The 27,951-nt window shown below is 45.3% G+C and overlaps 1 protein-coding gene across 1 annotated transcript; it reads right to left on the bottom strand.

Annotated features, from left to right (window-relative positions):
• Nucleotides 1–20,814: 20,814 nt before the first annotated feature.
• LOC127236272 (dehydrogenase/reductase SDR family member on chromosome X homolog) lies at nt 20,815–26,346 on the bottom strand. The gene is made up of 7 exons (XM_051203882.1): nt 26,238–26,346; nt 24,743–24,850; nt 24,567–24,635; nt 24,010–24,111; nt 23,007–23,214; nt 22,059–22,266; nt 20,815–21,437 (listed from the first exon to the last, which is right to left on the bottom strand). Exons 1-7 carry the CDS (start codon nt 26,344–26,346, stop codon nt 21,252–21,254), a joined length of 990 nt encoding a protein of 329 aa, XP_051059839.1. The 3' UTR covers nt 20,815–21,251.
• Nucleotides 26,347–27,951: the final 1,605 nt, after the last annotated feature.

The raw sequence follows: 27,951 nt of genomic DNA, 5'->3' as shown, positions 1-27,951 counted from the left end.
GACAAAGAGACAGAGAAAGAAATCAGAGAAACATCACCCTTTATAATAGCCACAAGCAACATAAACTATCTTGGTGTAACGCTTACCAAACAAGTAAAAGACTTATATAATAAGAACTTTGTGACTCTAAAGAAAGAAATTAAAGAAGATACCAGAAAATGGAAAGATCTCCCATGCTCTTGGTTAGGTAGGATTTACATAGTAAAAATGGCAATCTTACCAAAAGCAATCTACAGATTCAATGCAATCCCCATTAAAATCCCACCACAATTCTTCACCGACCTTGAAAGGATAATAATCAACTTTATATTGAAAATCAAAAGACCAAGGATAGCCAAAACAACCCTATACAATAAAAGAACTTCAGGAGGCATCACCATTCGTGACTTTAAGCTCTGCTACAGAGATATCGTTCGGAAAACAGCCTAGTATTGGCATAAAACTAGACAGGTAGACCAATGGAATCAAATTGAAAATCCTGATATTAATCCACGCACCTATGAACACATGCTTTTTGACAAAACAGCTAAAATTATACAATGGGACAAGGACAGCATCTTCAACAAATGGTGCTGGCACAATTGGATGAGGGTGTGTAGAAGGCTGCAGATAGGCCCATGTCTGTCGCCATGCACAAAACTCAAGTCCAAATGGATTACAGACCTCAACATCAATCCAGCCACATTGAACCACTTAGAAGAGAAAGTAGGAGGCACCCTTGAGCAAATTGGTATAGGAGACAGCTTCTTGAACATAACTCCAGGGGCACAGACACTGAAAGAAACAATTAATAAATGGGACCTCTTCAAACTTAAAAGCTTCTGTAAGGCAAAGGACACAGTTGACAAGACCAAATGGCAGCCCACAGACTGGGAAAAGATTTTCACCAATCCTATATCCGACAAAGGGCTGAAACTCAAGAAACTAGTCAACAAAACACCAAATAACCCTATTAAAAATGGGGTACAGAACTGAAGAAAGAATTCTCAATGGAGGAAATAAAAAAGGCTGAAAGACACTTTAGAAAATGCTCCATATCCTTAGCTATTAGGGAAATGAAAATAAAACAACTTTGAGATACCATCTTGCCCCTGCCAGACTGGCTAAAATTAGAAACACCAGTGATGACTTATGTTGGAGAGGATGTGGAGAAAGTGGAACACTCCTCCACTGCTGGTGGGAGTGCAAACTCATACAGCCATTTTGGAGATCAGTATGGCGGTTCCTCAGGAAAATGGGAATTAGTTTACCACAGGACCCGGCAATCCCCATCTTAGGCATATACCCAAAGCATTCACCTCCATGCAACAAAGACATCTGTTCAACTATGTTCATAGCAGCACTATTTGTAGTAGCAAGAACCTGGAAGCAACCTAGATGCCCTATATTGAAGAATGGTCAATGAAGAAGTGGCACATCTACACAATGGAATACTACTCTGCTGAAAAAAATAATGATAACTTGAAATTTGCAGGCAAGTTGATCGCACTTGAAGAAACCATCCTGAGTGAGGTAACCCAGTCACAAAAAGAGGAACACAGTATGTAATCACTCATATATGGATTTTAGACCTAGATCAAATGATCACCAGCCTATAATTCACATCACCAGAGGAACTAGGATACAAGGTGTATTCTAAGAGATTCATATAAAGTCCCTGTCATTTATAGATCACCTCTAATTGAAGAAATGTCTTACAATTGACTCTCTCTCTCTCTCTCTCTCTCTCTCTCTCTCTCTCTGTCTCTCTCTCTCACTTCCATCTTCCTTCATTCCTTCCTTTTCCTAGTATTGTTATAAACAGTAAACTGCTTTGGGGCATAAGCTTAAGTAATCTCTATGTCAACCAGAGTGGAGTGAGTAGGAAGGACCCACCAACCTAACCTATCTCAAAAGTAACCTAAACAAGAAAAATGTGTATCAGTTGCTCTTACCTTAAGGTTTCCAAAATTCCCACCAAATATATACTGTTTTCATATGTTATAGTCTAAAACAAGTACTTGTAATTTTTCTTTTTACTTAAAGGATTAGTGCTTACTTTCTAAGTTTGAGTCCCTAGCATGGAGGGTTAGTAAGCACTGAGAAAAACAGAAAAGAAAAAAGAAAAAAAGAAAAAGATGTTAAGAATTCAGAGGGTGATGGATCCCATTTCCTTTGTGTGTGAACTCCAAAAAATAACATCAAAATAAATAAATAAATAAATAAATAAATAAATAAATTGAGATGGGTTTCAGGTGGTAGATGCACTGAGTTCCAGGACAGGTTCCAAATCGACAGAGATAATCTGTCTCTGAAAAGGAAAACAATTCTGTGTTTTAGATTTAGAGGCTAGGAAACAGAACAAAGAGGATCTTGAAAAATATGTCACATGCTTACTTCCATCTTGGTGAGGTCACTGGCCAACACACATGCATGCACTCACGCACGCACGCATGCATGCCCAGAAACACATGAATAAGAGTTGAAATTAGTTTTCTTTTCATGTAAGAGTGTGATGTGCTGTCTCAGTCATGAGAACCTCATCACAATTCTCTGTTTAAGTTTCTGGCCCTTTAGAGGCTAGGAAACAGAACAAAGAGGATCTTGAAAACTTTGTCACATGCTTACTTCCATCTTGATGAGGTCACTGGCCAGCAGGCACATACGCAGGCACGCACGCACACATGCACGCCCGCCCGCTCACCCAGAAACACATGAATAAGAGTTGAAATTAAATTTAATGTAGAATAAAAAAGTAACAGAAAGCTAGGGCTGGGTGTTGATGGCACATGCCTGTAATCCCAGCACTTGGGAGGCAGAGGCAGGTGGATCTCTGTGAGTTTGAGGCCATCATGGTCTACAGCACTCATTCCAGGACACGCTCCAAAGCATTAATGAAAAATCCTGTATCAGAATAAATGATAATAATAATAAATAAATAAAATAATGGAAAAAGAAATTAAAAGCAGACAGAGAAAGGACAACAACAACAACAAAATGCTCTGAAGTCATGGAAATAAAAGGAACCTGGGTGTGATAATGCATATAATCTGACCACCAGCAAACACAAAAGTACAAACAAGCGCTAAAATGTCTTTAAAAGGAGACTTAACTCACACAGAGTCTCACCTTCCTTAATTGTGACAGCCCCTAGAGTCTCACCTTCCTAGAGTCTCCCCTAGATGCTGGTCCTTTCTCCCCATGCTATCCTCTTTCTCATCCTCCTCCTTCTCCTTCCTCTGCTTCTTGCTTTTAGTTTTTTTAAGACATGTTTTCTGTGTGTAGCTGGCCCTTGTAGACCAGGCTGATCAGCCAGTCAGAGACACCGCCCCCCGCAGATGCCTCCAGATTGCAGACATTAAAGGTGTGTGCCAAAACTCCCTGCTCAAGACTTCTCTTTGCCTACTTGCCTAATGTTGCTTTGTGTTTCTCTGTGTAGCCTCAGCTGTCCTGGAACTCGCTCTGTAGTCCAGGCTGGCCTCCAAGTCATAGAGATCTGCCTGCATCCCCAGTGCTGGGAATAAAGGTTTGTGCTATAACCCACCAGTCTGTCTAACTGCATTTTTAAAATCTCTACCGCAGGTATCCTTTCTGTAGCGTCTTCTTCTTCTGAAAGCTGTAGGGAGACCCTCGCTCAAATCTCGGGAATAGCGAGCACCCAGTGAGACACTGAGACCGAACTTGCTGCAATCACACGAGAAAGTTTATTGAAAACGGGATTGAATGAGATCTCAGGCCAGCATGCTGGGGTCGAGACTATTACACCACGCATGGGTAGAGGAGTTCGACCCCGACCCAAACTTGTGACAAGCTTATACAGGCAAAAACTACAGAAGAAAGGAGGGGGACTGGGGAGGAAATAGGGGAATTGCAAAGTTACAGATTTACTCATCAGTTAAACTATGTGTTAGATTATGCAACACACCTGGGGTGTTGGAACATTCCACAGAGGTCATTGGGACATCCTGTAGTCACTCAGGGAACTGTCTCAAGAGAGTTTCGGGAGCGGCCACCTACAGGGGACTGGGTCCCCAGGGTGACGAGTCTATGCCCTTACAGACAGCTAGTAATTTTTTCTACTCTTCACTTCTTCTTTTCTTTCCTTTCTTTCATTCGTTCATCATTCTTTTAAAAACTAGGTTAACTGAAGTTTTTTTTTCTTTCTTCTTCTTTTTTATGTGATTTCTGGTTTTTTGAGACAAGATTTCTGTATGTAGTGCTGGAGTGAGTCCTGGCTGTTTCATGTCAAATACTTACTTTTTTGTCCCTAAACAAAGAACAAATACATAAAGTCAAACATGAAAAAAGAACTATAGGAATCATCAAGAGATGAGAAAAACTGTGGCACTGCTCTTGTCAATAAGAAAAGCAGGGTATGAGGGAATGACACTACAAAACAGGGTTCAAGCAGAGAGTTGTTTTATTCATTCATTTACTGTTTTAATTAGGGGAAGTGATCATAAAAATGGGAAAGAGAAGGGAAAGGGGGAAAACCAGCCTCCTGGAGACATGAGCAGCAGGAATGAGGAGAAAGGAAAGAGGGGAGAGAGAGAAGGATGGGAGATAGGCAGGACCCTTTTAAAAGGAAACATATTGAATTGCTCTTAGAGGTTAAGGTTGAGCTCCTATCCTGTCAGAACACCAAGTACAGGCCAGTACAGATGCCTGAATACTAACACCAGCACCTAGCTACCTTGTCTCATATGCTTGAGACAGGGTCTCTCTGCATAGCCCTGGAAATCAGAAAAATGAAACTAGCTCTGTAGATCAGACTGCCCATGCCTCCTGAGTGCTACCACAACAGCTTGGCTAATTTCATCATCTTTCACCTTTCTTATTTATTACCTGTCTGTCTGTCTTTAGTCATTCATTCATTCATTCATCCATTCATGCCATTGATATTGGGTCATTTCTGGTGGAAGGTGATGGTTGGATGAGAAGAAGCCTTGGTGCTGAGGACAAATCTTTCTTTCTTTCTTCCTTCCTTCCTTCCTTCCTTCCTTCCTTCCTTCCTTCCTTCCTTCCTTTCTTTCTTTCTTTCTTACTTCTTCATAGTTACTCTGTGTAGCCATGTCTGTCTTAGAGCGAACGGTGTAACCCAGGTGGACCAACCATTCTCAGGCTCCAGAATTCTGGGAACACAGGCCTGAGTGTCCATCTGTGGCTAAAAGTTGGGAATTTCTCTGTGTAACTTGGGAGCCTGGCCTGAATCTCATTTCATTTTTTTTTTTTTTAAGTTTGGGGTGGCCTCAAAGTCAAAGAGATCTATCTGTCTCTGTCTTTGCCTCTGGATTGCTGGATTAAAGGCTTGTGCCGCCACCGCCACCCCCACCCAGCTCCACTGGAATACTTAGATTTACATATGTCTTACATTCCAGTTAAACTCTGCTGGAGGGTATGGAACCCTTCATTACATTACTTGTTTGAATTCATTCATTTTCACATTTGTGAGGGGGAAAATGAACTTTACATGGTATACTTCATATTTTAACTTGCTCCTTCTTCTTTTTTTTTTTTAAGAGAGGGTCTGTGTTCTGTGTCTTTATCTCTGCCCCACCAAACAACATGTCCCAGGGCTTGTTTCTGAGTACTGCTATGAATGAAAGCAGTGAGCTACTCTTCAAAGTATTTTGCCTGTACTGATGTGGTTGCTGTTACTATATAGCACATAGCACAAACAGGGAGAGGCATGCATGAGAATCCAGGCCTGTCAAAGAATAAAGAGGACTTCCCTGGCAGTGGGGTTTTACAAAGACTGTTGCTGTGTCTCTTATGTTTCTTATGTATGTGTGTAGTTGTGAAGCTATTGTGAATTTTTAAACAGCTGGACTGTGAGCAGTTGTTAGTCCTTTGGTCTCTCTCTAGCTTGGCATTTTGTTTATTTATTTACTTATGTATTTATTTTGTTGCTTTTGTTTACTTTATTTAGTGTGGGCCTCTCATCTGCGTGCCTGCCTGCCTGCCTGCCTGCTTGCTTAACTGCATGCATGCTCACAGTTTCACTGTGGAAGGTTTCCCATTTAGAGTTTGTTGATTCTGTGCAGGGAAATATAGACTTCAGTTTTTCAAGACAAGTTTTCTCTGTGTAACATTGGCTGTCCTGAAACTCAGTCTATAATTCACAGAGCTCTCCCTCACACAGGCTCCTGAGTGCTGGCATTAAAAGCATACATCATCACCACCACCCAGCAATTAATTTCACCTTTCAAATCTATGTATGTATGCATGCACGTACATATGTACGTACGTACCTGCATGTGTGCGTGAGTGCGTGTCTGTCTGTCAGTCTGTCTATCTATCTTTACTTACTTATTTTTCTGTTATGTCTGCCCATACAGAGAATCCAAATCCTCTGGCCTCACTACACAATCAAAGTCACTTAAAGTTAAAATAATTAACCTGCCATTAATAAAGAAAAACAGCCAAAAATAATAAATGAATAAAAGCAAAGAGAACCAGGCCTGGACATGGGATGAAGCTTCAGGTGTTGGGTTGGAAAGTTGAGCTAGACAAACATAGCAGTGTGCGCATACACACAGAAAGAACAAAGCAAGTGCTAGAGGGTGTTGGGACTTGGGACAGCATAAGAAGGCAGAAGACTGATTGCTAAGCGAGTCTTTTTCTTTCTTTCATTCATTCGTTCTTTCTTTCCTTCTTCCTCCCATCTCCTTTTTTTTTTTTTTAATAAAAGGGACATAAATGCCAGACTCACAGGCACACAGCACAATCTCAGTGCTGCTGAGATTGAAGGCCTGTGCCAGCAAGACCCAGCCTGTACTTCTGTACATTTTTGTCTCCCTTTCCCTTGATCTTCTGTAAATCCACTTTTCTTCTTTTCTCTCCTCTCTCTCTCTCTCTCTCTCCACGTTTCTCTCTCTTTTTTCATTTCCCTCTCATCCCAGAGAGGAAGGTAAACTTGTATGGTGTTTTTATTTCCATGTAAGAGTGTGCTGTCTCAATCAGGAGAGCCTCCTCACAGTTCTTCACATAAAAATTGGTAAGTAGGTAGATAGATAGATTTTTAAGGTAAAATTACTAAGTGGTATTTAGTCTGAGAACTGGGGGTAGGTGTGTGTGCTTGTGTATGCCGGGTCTGCGGTTGCAGCCTGAAACGCAACAGCAAACAACAAAAGCTAGAGCAAGTAGTAAAATGTAGATAAAAGGAGACTTAAAAGGTACAGGAATGCCTACCTCTCTCTCGCCGAGTCTCACATTCCTTGATTATGGCAACCCCTCACCCCACACAGTCAGGTATGTAACTGATCGACCGGCCAGTGACATTCTTTGGATGGAGCCTTCCTCTCAGAGAGTGATTCGCCTGTTTTCTTAGCTTCCAGTCATACTTTAGTTTTTGTGGGCTGAGGGGGTTGTCCCGAGTCCAGCCGGAGTTCTACCATGTTCCGGCATGCTGAGAGTCCCTTTCTTCTTGCTTTTCCTTTTTACTTTCTCCTGTGTGCTGGTAGGGCCTGCCTGAGTTCTGGCTGCATTTTCTATGTCCAGGTGTGACAACACGAGTAACATAAAACAGCTGGTCACACTGTAACAAGTCTGGAGGTTAGGTGCCAGAAGATGAGAAAGATATGAGAGGCAGAACAAAAAAGTAAATAAAATAAAAGCTTGAGCAGGGAGGTATTGCTTAAGTTGGGCCTTTTTCTAACTAAGCTTCTTAAGAAGAATGGCTTTTTATATACTACTTCCTTCGGGGATTGGAAGAAAATGGGACAAATTCATGAGACGGCTACTCAATACAGATCAAGAGGAACAGTGTGTATCTGAAGAAGGTTTCTCACTAAGCCCACCATCTCCTTGGAACCAATGACTACAGCTCATTGTGCTGGGATCGGTTTTGTTTTCAGGTTCTGAAACAATGACTCCACAAAGGCCCTGGCTCCAGACCATTACATTCTCTCCCAAACATCTTTCTTGTTTTAAATAAGGAGCTTTATTTTATTATCCATAGCTCAGGGGCTGATGAAACACTTCTAAGGCTAGGACCGCAGGCTGTGATTGACTTTGCCAATCTCCTTCCTGAGTTTCAGAGTCAGGACCAAAACAGAAAGTCTGGCTCGCTCAGTCCTACCCTAATCAAAACAGAGTTTTCCTTTTCAAACAGTTGTCATCTGGGCTCATCTTACCCATCCAGCGGAACTATGATTTTCTCTAGATGAAAAGTGGATCATTATGGCACACCAGGCCGTAATGTTCCCTGTGACCCATTAATGCCACCTGTGAACCTTGTACAACCCCTGTTCTGTGATATGAAGTTGGGCATTGTGGCTCTTTGTAAATGAGGGGTTTCTCCTTTTTCATGTGTTGGTCACTAATGTCTGAAAAGGAAATGTGTATTTTAGCATCCTTATTTCTATCAGGCCTGGTTAGCATACTGTTTCTGTGGATTATTTTAGAGGGAGCACTAGCTCAGCTAAATTTTATTTCTTGGAACTTATTATCCCCTAAGAATTGGTAAATCTTTACATCATCAATTCTACTCTTCCACATCACAACTTAGTGGTGGAATGCTATCCAATATAAGAATGTCATTTGTGGATGTCTTTAGTAGTTTAATACTGCTCTTTGAAGGCAGACTCAGGCAGAGCTCTACCAGTTTGGGCTCAAATGATCCACATGATCTACAGAGTAAGTTTCTGGCCAGTCTCCAAAGCAATACAGAGAAACCAAGTCTCAAAAAAAAAAAAAAAAAAAAAAACAAAAAAAAGCAAGAATAAATGCAGAAAATAGTAAAGAAAAGGAATGCCATTTATAACTTGCATAAAAATAACTTCAAATGGATGTGGAGGTTCAACGCAAATGACAGATGTGAAATGTTGAACTTCTAGAAGATACTCGAGAAACTAGGCCTCTCCAAGTTTGGCATCTTGCCTTCCCTATGCTCCAAAAAATACATTCTTTTTGACTACAAAGATGTTTCTACACAAAGCTCCCTGATCCAAATGCTTTCCACAGATGCAGCCCCAGAGTGAAGTATCCATAGGACAGTACTCAGGTCCAGAAAATTGCTAAGACCACAAGGGACCTCAAAGAACACTGAATGTGCCAGCAAGTTCCCAACCGTCCCCCTCTGCCCCACTGTCTTCCATGCCTCCCCTTGCCATTCTCCCCATTTTGAGATAGCATCCTCCCACTCACCATGATGTGTCTTATATACTTATCCATGCTGCCCTTAAAATTCCCCATGGTATCACTCACAGAACAGCATTCACCCCACTGGAGCCTGTTGTATTATAAAACCAATTCTGCAGCAGGTTTTCAGGAAGTGTCCTGCAAGACTGTGACTGGCTAGTTGGCCTGGTATCCCTGATTGGCTCATGAGGCTTGAGGTACAGGAGCACATCCTTAAGGGTTAGAGTGTGCTTAAAGACACAGCATGGCGGTCCCTGACCTTAGCTTCTCCTCCAGACCCAGAACTTTGTGAAATTTGCAGACACATATTTCAGTATCACGTACCCCTGTCTCCAGTGATGATCAAGCTCTCTTTCTTGAGTGCACAGATGCATCCTGCCCTTCCTTCTCCATGCAATGTGCAGAACTTGCATAGATGAATACACGGATTACACAATTCAAACTGGAATGATTCTCTTACAACACCCTAGATCAGGAAGAAACCTGGAAAGGTTCTCTTACAACACCCTAGATCAGGAAGAATCCTGGAAAGATTCTCTTACAACACCCTAGATCAGGAAGAATCCTGGAAAGAAACTGGAAGATACCTGCCACCACTACTCCTGATTGCTAAGCCTTCCCAGATTCCCTTATTGGCTAGTGACACCCAACTGGACCTAGATTTTAGCACTACCCCAAAGCAGGTGTTCAGAGGTCAAATGACTCAGATTAAACAGGCCTTACAGCTCTGCACTATTAGCCCAGCAGACAGGGGTCTAGTCAAGAAATTTCGTATTTTAGTAGACATACTTCCACTCTCAGAGAACACATCCTGTTCCTCATGCAAAGCACAGAGTCCTTTTTGAGCAAAATCCATTATACAGTCAATGTGCAGTGTCCCAAACCTTTAACCTTATAGTTGGGATATACTGCAGCCAAATGTATGCCACATTTAAATGATAACTGTTGTTACTGTGTAAGTGCTGTTTAAGAAAAAAACAGGCCATGAATTAGAAAATAATGAGGAGTCAGGGTAGGACTTAGGGGCAGAGAAAATAATGTGCATATGATGTAGCTATGATCTAAAATATTAATTTTGAAAAGTTATTATGAGCTTCATGGCCATGTGCTGCAAAGAATAGGGGTTTGTATTAGAGCACATCTAGGATTTCTCAATTTTTTTTTCTCTCCGACTGTACATCCAACCACAGAAGAAGCCCTGTTAGGCAGGCCACAATAGTTTTACTTATCCAGATCTATTTTGGCTGAAGTACTGTAACTATAGCAATTTGTTTTCAGGGTAAGGTCTGTCCTTTATCCACATTCTTGATTGCCCTCATCTATTGACCCAAAGAAATAGCCAATAAGGACAATCCTGGGTGATTGAGGATTGATTACCTAATTTCACAATACTCATCTCAACTACAGTTGAAGTAGGAAATCTTAGCCTCCATCGTGCCTCTCCCTTTCTGCATATTGACTCCACCAGTATCAAAGTTGGTAATGAACTCAATCATTGCACAGATCCCAATACATTTATAAGTCCCACTAAAAACTGGAGCTTGGAATTCACTCATTAACTGCTCTATTTTTCCTACTCACTGTCAAGTCAAGACCCAGACTGGAAGGAGTTGCAGGATTATCTTCCCAGAACAATCCTGGATTAGGTGTTCAAAGCAGTTCTCAATTACAGGGAATAAGGCATGCATAAGCTACAGGAGACTTTGCTCTACACAGAAATTAATAATCAGCATCACTTGAGAGAAAAGAATGAAGCTAGTTAAAACCTAGAAATATTGGGAAGAGAAAAATAGTGATAAAACCAGTAATACACTTAGAGAAGACATTTAAAAAGATACCAATAACTGGGCGGTGGTGATACCAGCACCTGGGAGGCAGAGGCAGACAGATCTCTGTGAGTTACAGACCAGCCTGGTCTACAAGTCCTAGTTCTCAGACAGTCTCAAAAGCCACAGAGAAACCCTGTCTCTTGAAAAAACAAAAGATACCAATGAGATTTTTAAAAAATATTTTAAAAAATCTTTGCTCTATTGACTTCCCAAATAGTACTCGCTTAGAGAGAGAACATCATTTGCACCACAAGTTCTATTAGCTATTTCCTTGCATTGCTGCCTTCCCATAGCTTCTCCCAGTAGGTGTTGGTGGGGCCTCTCCCTCTCTCTATAGTACTTCCTCAGTAGGCTTAGGTGGGTCAGAGGTATGTTGTCTGTAGCTCTGAGTGGTCCAAGTTCTCTAGGAGGTCTCAACACAGGCAGGGGCCCAGCGATGGGGGTTAACGATCAGGCTCCAGCAGATGACAGGGGATGGGATTCAAAGATCTCAAAGGCAGACTGGGGATGTTTCTTAAGCTGATAGGCAGATCTAGCTAGGGCTTGACACTATCCAGCTAAACCCTCTTTGGCAGAGGCCCTGTCATGGGGGTCAAGGATCCAGCCCATAGGAAATCAGAGGGGCCCATGGACATAGACTGGTCTCTGGGAGGGGCCCGGAACTCCAGTAGAGGATAGGTGATGGAGGTCAGATACCAGACAGATGGAAATTACAGGTGGTCCCACGTGGATATGTAGGTCTAGTGTGCTCAGAGTAGCTCCAGGAAGTTCCTTGAAGGTGGCTGGATTGTTCACTCCACCCTCTGTCCCAGTGCTCAACCAGAGTTGAGTCACTGGGACAGTGGGCATGGTAGGGCACAGGGTAGGGGAAGTGCAGACCTTCTGTGGGTGTGGGTCAGCATGTATCGGAGCTCCAAGAGCATTCTGTATGGGGACAGGACACAGGAGCAGCAAGAAATGGGACCAACCCAGGGAGTTCCAGGAGAAGGGTATAGGGAAGAAACCATCCGAATTGATCTCAGACTCACCACTAGCCGAGGCCTGGCGATGGGGGACAAAGGCTGGGCTGATACTCAAGATGTTTCTGAACCCATAGGCAGATCTAACGGGGACCTGGCACTCTCCAGCTGAGGATTCTTTTGCCAAGGATCTGAGATGGGGGTCAAGGATCCTGCAGGCAGGAACTCAGAGTGGTCTTGCAGAGATAGGTGGATACGTAGGAGGGGGCATGGAACTCCAGAAGAGGACAGGCAATGGGCATAGGAGACCAGGCCAATGGAAATTACAGGTGGTACCACATGGATAGGCAGATCTAGTGTGCTCTATAACTTGTTATTTTATAGGATAACTTTTTTTATTTAATTTATTATTTTAAATGTCAATCCCAGTTCCTTCTCCCTACCTCCCTCTCTCCCTCCCTCACCCTACCTCACTTTTACCCTCTCTGCCCTCTCACATGCACCCAATCCACCATCCCCTCCCATCCCCCCACCCCAATTCCATAGGTAGGGGAATGCCATCCAGCTGGGATCATGTAGATCTTACAGGTCATGTGAAGTAGGGACTAGGGCTTCTCTCCTGCCTCTAGGTGAAGGCAGTTATCCCTTCATGGGAGATGTGTTCGCAAGGTCCTTTTGTGCACCAGGGATATATCCTGGCTCCACTGTCTGAGGTCCCTTAGAGTGCTCAGTCCTTCTGGCTGGGACCCATATTCAGGGGGGCCTGAGTCAGGCCCATGCTGGATTCCCAGTGATCAGTCTGGGGGCACATTAGCTCCTCCTTGTTCAGGTCAGCTGTCTCTATGTGTTTCTGCAGCCTGGTCTTGTCTTCTCCATCTACATCTAGGTTCTAGTTCGACTCAGTGTCTCATTTATTAAATGTTGCTCTAAGTGTCTGTGCCCCTGCAGTTATGTTCAGCAAGCCGTCTCCCATAACAATTTGTTCAAGGGTACTTCCTACTTTCTCTTCTAAGAGGTTCAATGTGGCTGGATTGATTTTGAGATCTTTGATCCATTTGGATTTGAGTTTTGTGCATGGCAAAAGAGATGGGTCTATCTGCAGTCTTCTACATATCCTCATCCAATTGTGCCAGCACCATTTGTTGACGATGCTGTCCTTGCCCCTTTGTATAATTTTAGCTGATTTGTCGAAAATCAGGTGTTCATCTGTGTGTGGGTTCCATATAAAGTTGATTATTATCCTTTCAAGGTCAGTAAAGAATTGTGGTGGGATTTTAATAGGTACTGCATTGAATCTGTATATTGCTTTTGGCAAGATTGCCATTTTTATTGTTTATCCTACCTATCCTAGAGCATGGGAGATTTTTCCATTTTCTGGTATCTGATGATCACTCAGACAAACCCCTTTATGTTCAAGACTTTATCAGGTACCACAGTAAGTGTAGGATTAGATCTCTGTTTTGCTACCCAACCAATATTAACATGACCAATTGCACTCAAGCTTTAAGCACTGGACTTTTGGTGCCTCTTCATCCAGGAGCTATGGGACTATTGTTAAGATGCACTATTGCCCAGTTAAAAGTATTAGAGTCATTCCAGGAGTAATAGATTGAGATTTTCAAGAAATAAAAATCATGGTTAGGGCAGAAATGGGCATATTAATGATACCACAGGTTGCTCAGATAGTTCAATTGGTTCTTTTCCCTACTTTTAAAACCAGCAATCCCTTTCTAAAGAACACCAGGGCATCTGCTGGTTTTAGGCTCACAGGCTCCATAGGTGCCTTTAGCGTATCAAGTCTTGAACAGTGCCACAAGCTTACATTTACCATAGTTAGAGACACTGGAATTGATTCCTCAGTACTAACCAAAAACATTGGCCACATGCATGGCCTCTTCAGCCAACTCCAAATCATTTATAACAGTGGGTATGGCTGTGGCTACAGAATGTAGCATTCAGCTTCTTAAATGGTCAGATGATGAAGGGCATACAGTACTTTTTCAACCTTCTGTGTTAAGACATATTCCTGTTAATCTTTTGAAAAGAGATGTGTTCAGGCCATGTCAGCAGTCCTTACTACTGAGCCTGTTTAAAAAAAATTGTTAGCTCACCAAGGTTATGTACAAGGACGAGGACCAGGTAAGTTCCTCCACGGTGACCCTGAGTGTGTTGCATCCAAAAATTTAATTATCAAAGTAACTGGATATCACTCTAGGTTAGGCTACTTTCCTTAGGGGCTATTGCTGTCCAGCCTGTTCCCATTTCTATTACCTGGAAAACTGATAGCACAGTCTGGGTGTAGCAATAGCCCTTATCTATTGAGAAATTATAGGCTGCACATCAACTTGTACAGGAACAATTAGAGGCAGGACATATTGTTGCTTTCACTTCCCCATACAATATGCCAATTTTTGTTATAAAGAAAAAATCCGGAAAATGGAGACTCCTACAAGGTCTCCATGATGTTAATGATTGTATGTAGATTATGGGAGCCACACAACCTGGCTTATCTTCCCCTGTATGTATTCCTCAAGGCTATCGTTTATTAGTTATAGACCTAAAAGATTGCTTCTTTACCATTTCCTTGCATCCTCAGAATAGTGAGTGATTTGCATTTAGCATTACTTCTGTTAAATTTAAAAAGCCCTATAAGAGATATCAATGGGTGGTGTTGCCTCAAGGAATGGCTAAGAGTCCCACTATTTGTCAAATTTATGTATCTTTGGTAATTGCTCCCATTAGGGAGAAATTTCAATCCCTGTAAATTATACATTATATGGATGATATTATTTTGGCTGGCCCAGATCCTAAGGAAGTGAATGAGGCTTTTTGAGGAAATGTAACATAATCTTCAACTAGCTAGTTTAAAAATAGCCACAGAAAAGATACAAGAAGAATTTCCTGTTACAATCAGTTTTCCTGCCAGCCTGGTCCCACATCTGTGCCAGCCCCAAATAACACACAGAGACACTGTATTAGAGATAAAGCTGTTGATCTGTTACTAGCATTTCTTATTGGCTAGCACTGTCTTAAATATTAACCCATTTATATCAATCTAAATATTTCCATGTGGTCTTATCCTACCAGAGAGAGGGGCCGGAGATCTTCTCTCTTGGTGCTACATGTTGACTCTCTTCCTACCTCTTCCCAAATCTTCCTTGTCTCCTTGCCCTGCCTATCTCACTTTTCTATTGGCCAACAGGGTTTAATTCACTTACAAATATGACAAACATATTTACAAAAAGACATCTCCCATCATCTCCTCTTTTCTCGAAAATAGCATAGCTAACATAGCAAAATACATAACATAAACAATTGTCAAATAAGAACCACAGTTAACAATATTCGGTCCATTAACATATAACAAGATTTAAAGAAAATACAACATGGTCTATCTTACCTTGGTGAGACTAAAGTCCTGTATGTAACTCATATTTAGTCCTAACTAAGGAAAACTATAACCATAACCATGTGTTTTCAACTCCATCAAAGACCACAGAAGGATAGTATATATGCTCTACAAATGACTTAGACAACTTACTACCTGATCAGCCACCTGAAGAGCTTCTGTAATGTTCCATGTTCAGCCTATAGGCCATAGTGTGTCCTGCACACTCCTGAACGAAGCAGAACACTTTATTTTATTTTATTTTTTTATTATTTTATTTTATATAACATAGTCCCATTACTGAAAACAAACATTTATACACAATATTTGGGAATTTGGGCGTCGTTCTTTCCAAACTACTTCCTGCTGGTAAGGGGCGCTGTCTTGGGGGATTCGAAGAAGATTCAGAAATCCTGGCTGTAGTGTGTAGGGCTCTTTTGTCCAGCAGTTTTGATTGCAGGATCACCTTATACTCTGTTTCAGGCAGTCTGGCGTGATCAAACCACATTAGACTGGTAGGAATCCACATCTTTTCATTTTTTGTGGAAACAAAAATAGAAATCCTTTTCCCCAGTAACTTGTCCTTCAACTTAAATTTTGGAGTCGAAGCATTTTTTTTAATTTAATTTATTATTTTACATGACGATACCAGTTCCCTCTCCTTCCTGCCATTCCTTCCTCCCTCCATCCCTCTCTCCCTCCATCCCTCCCTTTTACACTCTCTGCCCTCTCACATGCACTCTAAACACCGTCCCCTACCATCCCCCCCACCACAATTCCATATGTAGGGGAATGCCATCCAGTTGGGGTCATGTAGATCTGACAGGTCCTGTGAAGTAGGGACTAGGGCTTCTCTCCTGTCTCTAGATTAAGGCAGTTATCCCTCCATGGGGGATATGTTCACAAAGTCCTTTTGTGCACCAGGGATACATCCTGGCTCCACTGTCTGAGGTCTCTTAGACTACTCAGTCCTTCTGGCTGAGACCCATATTCAGGGGGGCCTGAGTCATTCCCATGCTGGCATCTCAGCTCTCAGTCTAGTGGCTGTTAGCTCCTCCTTGTTCAGGTAAACTGTCTGTATGTGTTTCTGCCGCATGGTCTTGTCCTCTCCATCTGCATCTGGGTTCTAGTTCGACTCAGTGTTTATGTATAGGTGTTTGATCCTGTTTCCAACAGGCATTAGTTGAGGGATCCATGGAGAAGTTAGTTGTTGATCTCACTCTGCAGGAAGGGCATTTATGATAGCCTTTCCACGGAAGCTCAAATTGGTAGTTGGGAGCAGTCTTGTAGTTCTCTAGACCTTTCTTTATGTTCAATTTTATCTTCAAACCAATATTTGCTCCCTCTTTTATGTTCTCTCTGACTCTCTCTTCCAATCTTCTATTCCTAACCAGGGTCAATCTTCCTGGTCGCACATGTCTTCCTTTCCTCCCCCTCATTTTCTCCTAATTCTCTCTCCATTTGATGCCCCCCCCACTTCACCTGAGCTCTGGGGGACTTGTCCCTTCCCAGTTCTGTGAAGGACATTATATGAATCTATTAGAATACACCTTGTATCCTAGTTCCTCTGGTGATGTGAATTATAGGCTGGTGATCCCTTGCTCTAGGTTTAAAATACATATATCAGTGAGTACATACTGTGTACCTCTTTTTGTGACTGGGTTACCTCATTCAGGATGGTTTCTTCAAGTGCCATGCACTTGCCCACGAATATCAAGATACCATTATTTTTTTCTTCAGAGTAGTATTCCATTGTGTAGATGTGCCACTTCTTCATTAACCATTCTTCAATTGAGGGTCATCTAGGTGTTTTGATTATTATATGTCCAGGGGTCTTTTTTCTTTGGTCCAGCCTATTTGGGGTTCGGTATGCTTCTTGTACTTTTATGGGCTTGTTCTTCTTCAGATTTGGAAAGTTTTCCTCAATGATTTTGTTGAATATATTTTCGACACCTTTGAGCTGGCCTTCCTCACCTTCCTCTATGCCTATTATTCTTAGGTTTGGCCTGTTCATGGTGTCCCACATTTCCTGGATGTTTTGTGTTAAGGATTTGTCGGATTCATGATTTTCTTTGGTCGATGAATCTATTTCTTCTAGTTTATCTTCTGCGCCTGAGATTCTCTCTTCCATCTCTTGAATTCTATTGGTTATGCTTGTGTCCGTAGTTGCCGATTTTTTGCCCAGCTTTTCAATTTCCAGCATTCCTTCAGTTTGTGTTGCCTTCATTTTCTCTATTTCAGTTTTCAAGTCTTGAACTGTTTCCTTCTCCTGCTTAATTGTTTTTTTTCTTGGTTTTCTGTACGTTCTTTGCTTTCCTTAATTAATTTGTTCATTTCTTCCACTTTTTGTTTGTTTTTCCTCCATTTCTTTAAGGGATTTTCTCACATCTTCTTTGAGGGCCTCAGGTCAGATAGTGAACAGTAATTTGGTAATGGAGAGGTCAGAATTCACCATGGGAAACGAAAGTGGGTAAAAGAGAAGTCACAGGTCACACAGGGAACAGGAAGTGTGTAAAGGTGGGAAAAAGTAGTAGGTAATAGAATACCCACAGCTAAGATATGGAAAAGAAAGCGAGTAGGAGAGGGGGTCACAGGACAGGTCACACAGGAATGGAAATTAGGAAAAAGTAAGGTCACAGTTCACCCAGACAAAAGGAAGTGGGTAAAGTAGAGGTCACAGGTCACACAGAGAACAGGAAGAGACGTACATCATCCCTGTCTACCATAAGTGTATAAAGGAAAAGTGACAGGTCACACAGGGAACAGAAGATTTGTAAATGAAACAGGTTACAGAGGGAATACTAAGTGTGTGAGAGAGATGTCACAGGTCACACAGAGTATAGGCAGTGAGTAAGAATAGGTCACAAGTCACACAAGGAATGGGAACTTGGTAATGGAGAAGTCAGAATTCACCATGGGAAGCAAAAGTGGGCAAAAGAGAAGTCACATGTCACACAGGGAACAAGAAGTGGGTAAAGGAGAGGTCACAGGTCACCCTCAGAATGAACTGAAAGTGGGAAATAGACATCATCCCTGCCAATCGGAAGGTCATACAGGAATCAGGAAGTTTGTAGAGGGCAAAGGTCACACAAGGAACAGGAAGTGGTAAAGAGGGAGGTTACAGGTCACACAGAGAACAGGAAGTGTGTAAATGAAGTCACAGATCACACAGAAGACAGGAAGTGTGTATAGGACAGGTCACAGTAAACATAAAGAATAGGAAGTGGGTAATAGAGACGGCAATGTCACGAAGGAAAAAAGAAATGGGTAAAGGAGAGATCCCGGGTCACACGGTGAACCGGAAGTGGGCAATAGAGAAGTCATAGGTCACAAAGGGAACTGGAAGTGAGTAAATGTGACGTCACAGGTCATACGGGGAACAGGAAGTTGGTAATGGAGAGGTCTCAGGCCACATAATTAACAGGAAGTGAGTAAGGAGATATCAGAAGTCACACAGGGAACAGGAAGTGGCTATAGTAGTGGTCAGATATCATAGAGAGAACTGGAATTGGGTAAAGTCAGAGGTCACTGTTCACACAGGGAACAGGATGTGGGGAAAGGAATGGTCAGAGGTCACACAAGGAAGTGAATAAAGGAAAGGTCAGAGTTCACATTGGGAACGGAAGTTGGTAAATTAGTGCTGTCTGGTCATGTCGGAAATAGGAAGTGAGAGATGTACACCATACCAGTGAACAGGAAATGGGTAAACTAGGTGTCACAGGTCTCACAGAGAACAGGAAGTGTGTAAGAGAGAGGTCACAGGTCACACAGGGAACAGGAAGTGGTCAAAGAGAGGTCACAGGTGACACAGGGAATAGAGAGTGAGTAAAAGAGTGGTCACTACTCACACAGGGCACAGGAAGTGTGCAAATGACTTGACAAAGTTGCCTAGGATCTGGATGCAAGGTCACAGGTCACCCCATTCATAGGAAGTGTGGGTCACCCTGGGACAGGAAGAGTGGGTCACAGCACCTCCCATTAACAGGAAATGGTTGTCATAGTTCCCCTTTTAACAGGAAGTGGGGGTCACTGTTCACCCTGGAACTGGAAGTGGCGGCAGGGAGGGTTGGGACCCTGGGGGAGAGTACCCAATGAGGGTGTGGATCCCTGGGGCTGTGCATACCCCTCCCCTGTCCCCCACAAGCCTCTCCACTTTCTCAGGAGCTCTTGCCCAGTCCTGATCTGGATCAGCCAAGCTGAGGCCGGAGAGGTTCCAAGATGATTTGCCTTGGCCCTCCCATCTCCACCCCTCCCTGTCCCACCCCACCTGAACTCAATTTAAAGCACTGGGTCCTGGGGTCGGGGCAGACATGGGGACAACATAACCACCTCCCAGGGGGACGAGGAGGGGACGCTGGACAGGGACTTCTGGCTGCTCATTGAGGTGGAGCAAGGCTTCATGGTGTTGTAGGTAGGTAGGGTGACCCCAGCTTGATGCCAGCCTGACCTGATTGTGGCCCCTTTGTGCCCCATGGAGACCCCCATATGACCCCCGTGTGACTCTACTCCTGCATGACAGGTGCTTGACCCCAGCATGACCATGGGAGATCCCTGTGTGACCCCAGTATGAATCTTGAGTGACTGCTGTGAGACCCCAGGCAACCCCAGTGTGACCCCTGGGTAACTATAGCATCACCCAGGGTGTCACCAGTGCAGAGTGCCCCACACCCCCAGCTGCTCTTCTAGGCCTGTGAGCTGGGAGTCTTTGACGCCCTCGACTCCGCACTCAGGGACAGGACGACCTGTAGCTGGCTGGGGCCATGGGACTCAGCACTCACTGGGTAAGGTTGCTGCTCCTTGCCTGTGTTGCCATCAGGCAACTGTGGATGGTGGATGATGGAGGCAGGAGATGTCAACAGGTGGGGCAGGGCATGGCGGGTGATTTCAGCAGGCAAGGCATGGCCAGGCAGGTGACCTCAGTGGGCGTGTGATGCCCTAGCCCTGCCCACTGAGATATTATCCTATTGCAGTTTAATAAGGATCTGGATAAACAATTAGGCTGAACAGATGTTTATTCAGGGAGAAATAACTCACAACATAGGTGAACACCAGCAAGTTCCTGCTTCCAAGAATTCCTCCGGAAGTCCTCCTGTCCCCATGTGGCTTGCAAGAGAGAGTTCTCTCGCCTCCACAGACCTAGTAACCCAGGTCACTTCCTCCCCTGGTCCACCCCTCAATGGGCGTGGTCAGTGCCACAGAAGGAGACAAAGTGAATATCACACATTACCCCACACTTAAAGCCATTCACTAAGGCTTACTCCCTACCCCAACCCTGGCCCCAGGCTCCTATGCACTAGCCCTGCCCCAGGGCATGCCCTGACATCACTGGGTCCTGCTTTTGGCCCCCACCCTCTGCCTCTGACCATGAGGACACCGGACCGCCCCCTGATCCAAGTCCTGATGTCACTCACATGGGCCCCTACTTCAGAATCTTGACCCCATCCCTGCCCCTGCTCTACCCCTGCCCTCTGCCACCTTCCCCTGACCTCACCCCTGAACCCACCCTGACCCTGCCCTCTGCCCCCAGGCTCCTCTGCCCTTACCCCCTGTCAGTCAGAGACGACTCATCCCTCTCAGATATAGGGGACCAAGGTGACCATCTTAGATACCCCAGGCAGCCATCTTTGATATTCCAGGGCCGCCAATTTTGATTCACCAGAAATGCTGCCAGAGCCCCACCCCCATCTCTGAGATCCATGACTGAGTCATCCCATTTGGGTGTTTAGATCTCAGTCCATATGTCATTGGGAGGGACCGTCTCTGTCTTGTCTGGTGGGGGTCTGTTGCCCTGATGTCATCGCATGGCTAAAGCTTCCCCCTTAGGTGCTGGGCGCTGAGTCCTCCTCTGTCCTGGGCGGGGCCTTGGTGAGGTGGGCGTGGTCTGCCGCCCTGATGTCTTCCCGGGTCCCAGCATCCCTTGATGCAGTGGGCGTATCCCTGGGTTCCTGGGCATCCTCAGTCATCCCTGGCCACACCCACCACACTCTCGGCCACTGCCCACAGCCGGTCTTGCAGCTCTGGGTCCTGCGTGCTTGCAAGGGGCTCGGCTGGGGCCTCGTCCGTGAGGTACAGGCCACCCCGTCCCTCCAGCTCTGGGGCAGAAGCCGCATAGACAGAGGTCCAGGCACCTTCAGCAGGGGTCTGCAAGGGGCGGAGGGTGGTGCGCTCAGTGCTCCTCACCCAGTTCTCGGCTCCTCCTCACTCAGTGCTCCTGACCTATCAGTGCTTCTTCCTCAGTGCTGTTTTCCCTGCACAGTGCTCCTCCGTACTCCCAACTCAGTGATCCTCACCCTGTGCTCCTCACCCAATTCTCAGTTCTCCTTAGTGCTCCTCACCTATCAGTGCTTCTTCTTCAGTGCTCAGTATTCCCTGCACAGTGCTCCTCCATAGTCCCAACTCAGTGATCCTCACCCAGTGCTTCTTCCTCAGTGTTCAGTGTTCCCTACCCAGTGCTCCTAACTGCTCCAAACTTAGTGCCTCTGACTCAGTGCTCAATGCTCCACACTCACTGCTCATTCAGTGCTCCCTGCCCAGTGCTCAGTACCCTTCACTGAGTGCTCCTCACTCAGTGCTAAGTGCTCTCACTCAATGCTAGTGCCCTTCACTTAGTGCTCAGTGTTCCCTGTGCAGTGCTCCTCCGTACTCCAAACTGAGTTGTCCTTACCAAGTGCTCCTTGCTCACTTCTCAGTGCCCTTCAGTCAGGGCTCCTCACTCTGTTCTCGATGTTCCCTGCCCAATGCTCCCCACCCAGTGCTTCTCACCTTGAACAGGGCCCATCCCAGCAGGCGCTTGGCAGCCCGTATGCCCCAGCCCGCATGCCGGTACAGCGCTGTGTCCACGACGCCCGGGTCGGCCACGCTTGAGGTCACAGGGTCACCGCGCGCCACCAGGAGCCGCTGCAGCCTCCTGGAGAACAGCACGAGCGCCAGCTTGCTGCCCGCATAAGCTGCGGAGGCGGAGTGGGGGGGTCTGAGGGGAGCATCATGGTGAGCATGGGTGTCGGGGTCCTGGATGCCTGTGGGGCCCACTCCCTGTTCTGCCCTGCCTCTGTCTTCCCCCATGACGCACTTCCTCTACCCTGACATCCTTCAGAGCCCAATTCCTGTCCTCTGACTTCCTCCAGGACCCAGTCCCTGTCCCCTGAATCCCTCTAGGACCCACTTCCTGTCCTGTGACTTCCTCCAGGACCCACTTCCTGTCCTCTGACTTCCTCCAGTACCTAGTTCCTGTCCTCTGACTTCCTCCAGGACCCAGTTCCTATTCCGTGAATCCCTCCAGAGCCCACTTCCTGTCCTGTGACTTCCTCCACGACCCAGTTCCTGCCCGCTGACTTCCGCCAGGACCCAGTTCCTGTCCTCTGACTTCCTCCACGACCTAGTTCCTGTCCTCTGACTTCCTCCATGACCCACTTCCTGTCCCCTGAATCCTTCTAGGACCCAGTTCCTGCCCCCTGAATCCCTGCAGGACCCAGTTCCTGTCCTCTGACTTCCTCCAGTACCCAGTTCCTGTCCTCTGACTTCCTCTAGTACCCAGTTCCTTTCCTCTAACTTCCTCCAGGACCCACTTGCTCTCACCTCACTTCCTCCAGGACCCACTTGCTGTCACCTGACTTCCACTAGGACTCCCTACTTGTCACCTGTCTTCCTGTCACATGGCTTGCCCATAGCTACCTGGGCCCCAACCATTAGCCCCACCCCAGCCCGGCCCACCTGGCCCGCAGGGTGTCAATGTCCAGCTCCCCCACATAGTGCGTGGCTGACCCCAGGGTCACCACACGCGACCTCTGACCCGGCGACCCTGACGCCCGCAGCACACCCAGCAGCAGCCTCGTTAGCAGGAAGTGGCCCAGGAAGTTCACTCCCATGTGGCGCTCAAAGCCGTCCTCCGTTTTGCTGGGCGGAACCATCATGACTCCGGCTGTCATGTTGTAGGAAAGGAAGTGAGGGGCTGCAGTAGGAAGTTAGGCCGGGAGGGAGGGGCGGGGGACAGGAAGTGAGGCCAGGTGTGAGGGGAGGGGAACAGGAAGCGAGACTGGACAGACTGGAAATGAGGATGCTGGACAGGAATTGATGTGCGGGTGACAGGAAGTAAGACTCTGGGGGAGGGGATTGAGAAGGGAGACAGGAAGTGAGGCTAGGGGGAGGGGAATGTGGGGCAGGTAAAGGAAGTGGGGCTGCAGAGTGAGGCACATGGTACAGGAAATAATGTGTGGGGGACAGGAAGTGAGACACAGGGGTTCGGACAAGGACATCTGTACACAGGGGGTGAATGGAAAGCACCTCCTATGTGGTTAGGAAGTCGTCAATCATTGCTTCCTGATGGAGCATGATTCCCTCCATTCATGGAGGCCATTTGCATATGCAAATGTAACAGCACGTGCCTTGTAGGAGGTGACACATGGCATAACCACTCTCATTTAATGAATTGTAGAGTCCTGACCTCAGTGATGTTGCACCCACCACACATTTGCATATTCATCAAGCACTTGCATGCCCATGGCCCATGACTCCATTTGCATATACAAACAAAAAGGAGAGTATAGCTTGCATGAGAGCATGGTCACCACTCATTTGCATATCCGTGGCTCATTTGCATGTGTACTGCCAATGCCTTTGTGCTAACCCGCTTGTTTATGCCGATATATTCATGAGTGTCATCTGCATATGCAGAAGAGGAGGACGATGAAGTCACTGCTCGCAAGCGGGCACTCACCATTGTTCACCAGCACGTGTAGTGGGAACCCCAGGGACAGGAAGTCGCGGGCAAATTTCCGCACGGAGGCCAGGGAGGCGAGGTCACAGAACAGGAAGTGCACTGCGGGTGGGCAGGGCCGGGGGCGATGTCAGCAGCGAGGAGGGGCAACCGGAGCATTGATCATCGAGCACTGAGCTCCCAGCATGGAGCAAACAGCATCGAGAACCAATTATCCAGCACCGAGCACCCAGTACTTGGAGCACTGTGCACCGAGAACCGAGCACCCACCAAAGCACTGAGCACCCATTACCCAGCACCAAGCACCCAGCACCCGGAACACTGTGCACCGAGAACCAATCACCCAGCATCTAGAACCAAGTACCGAGCACCCAGTACTGAGCACTCAGAACCAAGCATGAGTACCCAGCATGCAGCACCCAGCAAGCACTGAGCACTCAGCACCCGGAATTCTGTGCACCGAACACTGAGCACCCAGAGTATCGAAAACCCAGAGCACTGAGCACTGAACAGCGAGAACTGGGAGCACTCAAAAAAGCAATCAGCACCATGCTCACCCCTCTTGTTCTTGGTCTCGGCTTGGATCCAGGACACGACCTCCTGCGCCTTTGCCTTGTCATTTCCCGCTAAAATAACAGACCAGAAACTTGACCCTGGTGGCCGCCCTGAACCCACATCCACCTGGTCTCAGCACCCAGCACCCAGCAACCCTGCCCGCCATGCCCTGGCTCACCTATCACCACGCGCATGCCCAGGGCCGCCAGTTGCTGTGCTGTGGCCAGGCCGATGCCTTCAGTGCCTCCAGTCACCAGAGCTACGCGGTCGGGCTGCCAGGGCAGCACTGTGGGCGGGTGGGAAAGTGGGGGGCAGGAAGTGAGGGCAGGAAGTGGGTCAGGGCAGAATGTGGAGGAACAATCAGTGGGGCGTTCATCACTGTGCAGCCACGCCCTCCTGAGCAGCCACGCCCTGCCGGTTGTCAATCAAAGTGCACTCCCCTGTCACTCTGGGGACCCCATTGCTCATTTTTCACGAATCTGCCAATGACTTTCCAATCCTCTACATTATTTAATGCAAAACAATTACTTTGTCACATTTTCCATGAATCTGCAGAAAACTTAACAGAAATTTCATTTTTAAATCGATAACAAATTCTATTTATCGCATTTTCACGAATCTGCCAATAAGTTTTCAAAAATTGAAATATCCAATTTAAAAAGTTTATTTTCTCACATTTTTCACGAATGTAACGATGACTGTAAAAGCTAAAAAGTAATTAGTACACAAAAATGCAATAAGTAGTTTCTCACATATGCTAATGATTTCCAAAAATCTAAATTATTCAATACAAAATAATTTAAATTCTCACATTTACCAAGCATTTGCCAGTGATGGTCCAAAAGTCAAAATTATTTAATAGAAAAATAATTTTACTTTCCACATTTAAGACAAATCTGCCAAAGATTGTTCAAAATCCAAATTATTTAATGCAAAAAGTTATTTGACACATCAATAATCTGGCAATGATTTTCCAAAAATTTAAATTATTTAATAAAAAAATAATTTCATTTCCTACATTTTACCTGAATGCGCCAATGATTTTCGAAAATTCTAAATTATTTAAAAGAAAAATACTTATACATCCCACATTTTAGACGAATCTGCCAATGTTTTCAAAAATTTAAATTATTTAGTGCAAAAAAAGTTCTTCACATTTTTCACTAACCTGCCAATGATTTTCCAAAAAATGTAAATAATTTAACCCAAGATAAGTAAATTTCTCACATATTTGAAGAATCTGCGAATGACAGTTCCACTATGGATGAAACAGTTATTCAGAAGAATCTCAGGAGGGGACTACATTTCCCATCATGCCATGCTTCGACGCCACTTCCACTAAATATGGCGGACGGAACACTTCCGGTAAAAACAACGAAGACTTTCGGTTGATGCAGGGCATCATGGGGGAACGAATACCGGAATGTTGCGACCCCTGGGAACCTTTTCCAAGTCTCAACGGCTGATGGAACACGGGAATCCCCTCAGGTTACATCGGGCGCTCGCAAGACCACTTCCGGTTCCCAGTAATGCAATTGCCCACAAAAAAGATGGTGGAATTGCCACTTCCGGTCCTGCATAACCAAGGTACCCCAGGAGTCCCTGTCGCCGAGGTCCCTCACACCGAACTCCCCCCGCTCCCCCCAGGCCCACATGGACCCCAAGTGACTCACCTGGCGGCCGGAAGCCCCCGCGCAGGCGCCGCAGGAGCTGCCGTAAGATGACTGCAGCGCCCACGGCATAGACCAGGAGCAAGGCCCGCAGTGCCTGCAGCACAGACATGGCGGAGGCCACGCCCCCCACCCGTCCCCTTCAGTCCCCGCCCCGTGACGCCAAGCCAGGCCCACGGCCTTGCTGAGCTCCCGGCTGTCAATCACAGGGTCATGAGCCCCGCCCACAGAAGAGCCCTTAGTCATGGCAGCCCTGCCTACAGGAGAGCTGTCAGTCACTGCAGCTCTGCCAACAGGATAGCCCTAAGTCAGGGCAGCCCTGTTCATAGCAAAGCAAAATAAGGGAAACAATAGTATGCATTTTGCAAGGAAGTGTAACCCAAGAAATGTGAATACGAAGGCACAGCTAGAACACGTAATGGCATTGCATGTGACGGCAAGGAAGGCAAAACCAGGAAAAGCAAAGCAAGGCAAAGAAAGGAAATTGAGTGCAAGTCATGCACAAGGCAAGGGAAAGAAATGCAATACAAAGAATGAACATGCAAGAACAATTTGGCAAAAAACAACATACATCACTGCGAGGCATAACATGGAAACAAAAGTCAAGGAATGGGCATCCAAAGGGTTAGAATGGAAGGAATGCATACAACAACGCAAGGGAAGGTATATGCATGGCTTGGAAAGTACAGGAAAGACAATATATTAAATTACAAAGAAACACAAGTCAAGGCAAAATATGGCAATGGATTCACATGGGAAGGTAAGGAAAGGCAAGGGAAGGCAAGACAACACAGGGATAGACATAATGAAGAGGGAGAAGACACGACAAAGCAAAGCAAGGACATGGATTGCTAAGCATGGTTAGAGAAAACAATGTCATGCAATGCAAGAACAAAATAAGGTAAGACAAGGAGAGGGAAGGGAGGGGAAGGGAGAGGAAGGGAAGGAAAAGGAAGAAACAGAACAGGAATGAAATGAAATGAAATGGTAGGAAATGAAAGGACAGAAAATGAAAGGGAAGGAAAAGTAATGGAAGAAAAGGAAAGGCATGCACATGGTAAGATAGTGAAAGGAAAGACAATGCTCACAACATGAAAAAGCTAGTGAAATAAATAAATGCTTTTTGCAAGGAAATAATAACAATGTAAATAGGAAGGCAAGAAAAGTAAAGGCAAAAGCATTGCATGCATTCACAAAACTTGGCCAAACAAGGTTAGGCAAGGCAAGGCAAAGAAAGAAAGTAGTGGAAGTCATGAACATGGCATGGCAAGACAATGAAAGAGAAGGCAAAACACACCCATGCACAAACAAAAACAAACAAACAACAACAACAAACCAGGATAGTCTTACACAAGACACATTAAGTCAATGCAAGGCATGTCTTGGAAACAGAAGTCAAGGAATGGGCATCAAAAGAAAAAGAAGGCAAGAAGGCATGGCAATGAAAGAAAGGAATGTGCTTGGCAAGTCAAGACAAGGAAATGCAAGTCATACACATGACAAAAATGCAAGAACAGTCAAGATATGGCAATGAATGCCAAAGGTAAGGCATGGAAAAGAAGTGAAGGCATGAAAGGACAAAGAAATGCAAGGCAATAAAAATCATGATCATGACCAAGCAAGGGAAGGCAAGTCATGGGAAGACAAGACATGGCAAGACCAGGCAGTGGAGGAATAGATATGACAAAGAGGTAAAAGTCAAGACAAAGCAGAGCAA

This window comes from Phodopus roborovskii, unplaced genomic scaffold, assembly GCF_943737965.1.
Source record: "Phodopus roborovskii unplaced genomic scaffold, PHOROB, whole genome shotgun sequence".
NCBI lineage: Eukaryota > Metazoa > Chordata > Mammalia > Rodentia > Cricetidae > Phodopus > Phodopus roborovskii.
Note: the sequence above shows the minus strand (reverse complement) of the source record. Positions and strands in the feature narration are given on the sequence as shown.

What these genes read in the sequence shown, in the direction of transcription:
- LOC127236272 (XM_051203882.1), bottom strand. Translation starts at nt 26,346, where the DNA reads ATGTCTGTGCTGCAGGCACTGCGGGCCTTGCTCCTGGTCTATGCCGTG. An exon ending in CGAGACCAAGAACAAGAGGG is followed by an intron (nt 24,112 to 24,566) that starts GTGAGCATGGTG and finishes GCCCACCCGCAG; the next exon opens with TGCACTTCCTGTTCTGTGAC. An exon ending in ATTGACACCCTGCGGGCCAG is followed by an intron (nt 22,267 to 23,006) that starts GTGGGCCGGGCT and finishes TGCTCCCCTCAG; the next exon opens with ACCCCCCCACTCCGCCTCCG.